We start from the raw sequence: 4,693 nt of genomic DNA on the forward strand, positions 1-4,693 counted from the left end.
GTAAGCCAATAAACTAAATTGGCATTGTGTGTTTGGTCATATCAGTATAAGCTTGGTAAATTTATTGTCATACATGTTCTATTGGACTGGGCTATTGGTTGACAACGCGAAACTAGATTAATGGTTCTCTAGACTAATGGTCAGAAAGTATTAGGCTATGTTGCTATTTACAGCCTTATAAGCTATAAGTAGCAGCATAGCTACTATATAACTTACTTTACAGGGTGTTTCAGCTAACTTTAACCCGAGTTTAACAATATGCCAATGCAGTCTAAGACGACGCGACCAAATGCACGTTGCTCACTTTTGCATGTATATATGTATCTACGCGGACAGTTGGGAGCGCTGCAATCACGGCGCGCAAGCGGGTATGTCACGTGGTATTTTTTTTTTTTTTTGTAGTTCGCGGGCATCCGCAGTAACCTGAAAAACTCTAATACTTATTAGACCGAAAGTTAGAAACTATCTCATCGTACGTTTGGCAAAGCGCTCTACAACTTTCTAATCGAACTTTTATGCCTAACTTTGTTGCTTCAGAAGTAGAAGTATTAATCTCGACGAATGATCTAATTAAGCAAAATACAAAATATAGCGTGACACACTACATACAAAAGTGAGCAACATGCATCTGGTCGCGTCGTCTTAGTGTGCATCGGCATATTTTTAAACTCTGGCTAAAGTCAGCTGAAACACCCTGTATAATATAAGTAGCAATAGAAGTACGTCAATATAGCTTTAGGTTTAGCAATAGAGGTAACCCTTGAGCTCTATTGGATGTTTAGCTGGGGCCTCCATGCTGAAATAAACACACTCCGGTTATATCTTGTCTGTATGTGGTAAGTAGCGATAGAAAAAACTGCTACAGAAGTCAACAACTTCCTCTCAAGGCCACGCTCTCTGCACTACGCTCGCCGTGATAGAGATAAAAGCGTCTAGCCAAGCTCTATTTTTGAGGGCGAGGCAATGAAATGCCATTTGACGCTAACGCCGATAAAAGCGAAGTGCTGACACGCGCACATGAAGCGAAGGCGCACAGCTCTGTTCGGTCGGGTGAGCAGTGCAACCGGAGATGTCCGTCGGAGGCCACGACACGGCAGAATAACAAATTCGCCCGGAAAAATATAGGTCGTCACGAGTCGCTCATAAGGAACCGTCATCACGGCCAGAGGCTAGACGCATACAGACTTTCGAAGAACACGCACGATGCTCACCAAGTTTGTCTTTCTCGCGGCCATGCTCGTCGTAGTCACCTGCGAAGATGACGACGACACGCTACTCGCCAAAGCTCACAACCAGTTCGCCGTGAACCTGCTGAAGCACCTTGCGACTCAAGATACCTCGTCCAACGTCTTCTTCTCTCCGACGAGCATTGCCGCTGCATTCGGCATGGCCTACGCCGGTGCCCGGGGAAGCTCGGAGAACGTGCTGGGGTCTGTGCTCGGTCACACTGCGGTTGGCCTCACAGACCGAGCGAGAGTGCTCTCTGCCTACAAGAACCTGCTGCAGCTCGCGGCCTCGCCCAACGTGACGCTGGATGTGGCCAACATGGTTCTCGCGCAGAACGGCTTACCTGTAACCGACAACTACAAGCAGCAGCTGCGCGAAGTCTTCGACGCGGAGCTTCGGTCGGCCGACTTCGCCAACGAAGGTCCCAGGGTGGCGGCCGAAGTCAACGCCTGGGTGCGTGAAAAGACCAGGGGCAAGATTTCTGGCATCTTGCCCGAAGGTCGACCACTGGACATCGTCCTCTTCATCCTGAACGCCGTCTACTTCAAGGGCGCCTGGGCGAGGAAGTTCGACGTCGCCGACACCGTGAACAAGCCCTTCTTCAACCTTGGAACGACCGAAGTGAGCAAGCCGGCGATGCACCTCAGGATTCGCCTTCCTCACACCCGAATCGATGCCCTGCACGCGTCCGCTGTGGAGATCCCGTACGAGGGTGGCAAGTTCAGCATGGTGGTCGTGCTCCCGGACAGTCTCACAGGTCTTCAGACGGTGAGGGAGGGCCTGTCGGTCACCTCCCTCGAAGATCTCGGCAGCAACCTGCACACAAAAGACGTTATACTCCGGCTGCCCAAGTTTGAGATGAGCCTGAGTTACAACTTGGTGACCGCAATGAAGGCACTCGGACTGAACTCCGTGTTCGAAAGCTCGGCTGACTTCAGCGGAATCACCGAGGGTATACCCGTCTACATATCGGATGCCGTACATAAAGCGGCCGTCCAGGTTAACGAGGAGGGAACTGTCGCGGCCGTCGTTACAGGACTGTCCTTCGCGCCGACCTCGGCTCTCAATGCCCCACCACCACCCGTTTTGTTCACTGTTGATCGCCCTTTCTTGTACTACATCAGAGACAAGCACACCAACCGCATCCTCTTCATCGGTGAAGTCCACAGTCTTTGACGCACGTGATCTTTCATGTGATCTCGTTCAGGGACAACCTTCGAAGGACTATAAAAGTGTCATTTGAGCTAGAAAATAAGCGAGTTACTCCTGTTTCAACATAAACTGCGTGCTTTTAGTACCCCCCAGTCCTCGATGTCTCTCCTAAATGCTTAGAAATCAGTTTCTATTGGGGAGCAGAAATGCTGTCGCGGTTCGCCTCGTGCGCGACAGATGGCGGCGCTCCAGTGACGTCACTCGAGAGACCGGCCTTTGTCGTTTACTAGGCGCCGGCTATAGAATAGCTTCAATTTGTCGCATTTTCTCGCCATCTGACCGCGTCTCGTGTAGCACGGCGCTCTCCAATTGCTGTCTGCATTTTTCTAGTTTTAATTACTTAAATGACAGCATTAGGAAGACAACAAACGCTCTATATTTAATGTATCACCACCCGATGTAGCATGGCATTACGCTGCTAAGCTTGAGGTTGCTGATTCGACGTTGGCCGCCACATTTCGATGGGGCCGAACTGCAAAAACGCTCACGTACAGGTAAATATATGTGCACGTTAAACAACCGCAGGTCGCCTAATCGAGTCCTCCATTACGGCATGCCTCACAATCATCTGATGGTTTCGGCACGCAATGTCCCAGAATTTCATTTCTTCAATAAAACATTTTCATATAACCGCAGCCCTTTCGGGCAGAGCAAGAACTCGTGACTCAGTCATAAAACATCGCGTAAGTAACATAGGTAAATGAGAGTCTAAGCAGCTTTTGAAATGGAGCACGATTGTAGGACTCATTTACAATATTTTGCGCCGGCTGAGGGGCATTGTAGATGAATAAAAATTATAAATTTCGCAAACAATTCTAGTCACTTGGTGTTCCATAGATAAATTTTTTTCTGGCCAGAAGAACCTAATTTTTTCAGTGACAAGTGGTTTATCTTGTTGCACCACCTTCTGTCATGTTTCGCAATCATCAAGCATGCTTTTACACTATTTCCTTGCAGGTAAATCCCCTTATCATTTTCTAATACAAAAATTTTGCTTATATTAGCATAGGACTATTTCTGTTAAACGCACTTTCAGACTAACGGAGACCAGACGGCAAACATTCCTTTATCAGCGCAGGAATAAAAAAAATGTTATAAAAAAGGAAAACGAAGGAACGCCTGTGAATATTTTATTGCGCCTCTGTACGTCTACCCTCCACACATGCGAGAGGGCGCCATTCAAACAACTCGAGGCTAATTCTGTAAGGCCAGAATATTCAATTACTCTGGGCAGATTGTTACACTGGCAGCGTGAAGATCGATGGCTGTATTTCTGAGTCACGTTGTTTTCTAGAAAGCGTGCGTATGAAAAAATATTAACAGACATTTTTCACAAGCCAGACGCTGCATCCTTGTAATAGTGCGCTGTGTAACTTTGAGAATTTATATGTGGTGCGAAAATAGGTCATGCCGTCCCCAAGACTGGATTAGGTACTAGCATAGAATGACAACAGACATTTTTTTAAATGCTTTCACTTCGGCGAGTACAAAAGCACACGGGTATGTATCGAAGGCTCATCGCAAATTTATGTAAGGTTCTTTGTTTTCGAGTAAAAGCCGATAATTCCTGGTTTGCGATCGGGCTAAACCCAATGCCACCCTGGGGTTTTCCTTTTCGTAAAGACTAATAAACGCAAGTGTTGCAAAAGCAATGAACACTACCCTCCTTGCGAGAGAAATGGTCGATATATAGCATATACTAGTAATATTATTATAAGCATATGATATGAACGCATATTGATACAAGGCAGAAACATTTAAACAACGCGCGCAGGTTCGTGCGCCCCCTCAAGACGACAACGGAGTATTGAAGGAAAAGGACGAAGTAATGGCACGTGTTTTCGCCGCACGCACTCGCATCGCAGGTGGCCGTTGTCGGCGTCTACAAGAAGACGAGGTGAAGCGACGCTCGAGAGAGAAGAAGAAGGCCTTCCTGATCTCCCGTTTAGAACGCGGCAGTGTTTTTTATTTACCCCAGGGCACAAGTTCGCCCACAATAAATAGTTGTATCTGGGTTTCCTTAACTGTCCGTTACAATTCTGGTGGAGGTGCTGGGTAATGATTTCCAGCCCAATTCGAGTTGGAGAAAGCAGCCCGGAACCACGCCATCTCAGACCCAACGAGCTTACGCCCGTCCACCAGCGCACGAGCCGTCGCCTACGTGGTGAGCCGCCCGAGTTTCCTCTTTTGCCGGAGCAGACTATAGTAGCAGCAGCAGACAATACAGAAATGACATCTCAGACAGCCTCAACCC

At 47.8% G+C, this 4,693-nt stretch overlaps 1 protein-coding gene across 1 annotated transcript; it reads left to right on the forward strand.

Annotated features, from left to right (window-relative positions):
* The first annotated feature begins 779 nt into the window (after positions 1 to 779).
* Positions 780 to 4,091, forward strand: LOC126539895 (iripin-2-like). Its single transcript, XM_050186708.3, has one exon. It carries the CDS (start codon positions 1,204 to 1,206, stop codon positions 2,401 to 2,403), a length of 1,200 nt encoding a protein of 399 aa, XP_050042665.1. The 5' UTR covers positions 780 to 1,203; the 3' UTR covers positions 2,404 to 4,091.
* Positions 4,092 to 4,693: the final 602 nt, after the last annotated feature.

Source organism: Dermacentor andersoni, chromosome 2, assembly GCF_023375885.2.
Source record: "Dermacentor andersoni chromosome 2, qqDerAnde1_hic_scaffold, whole genome shotgun sequence".
NCBI classification, from domain to species: Eukaryota; Metazoa; Arthropoda; class Arachnida; order Ixodida; family Ixodidae; genus Dermacentor; species Dermacentor andersoni.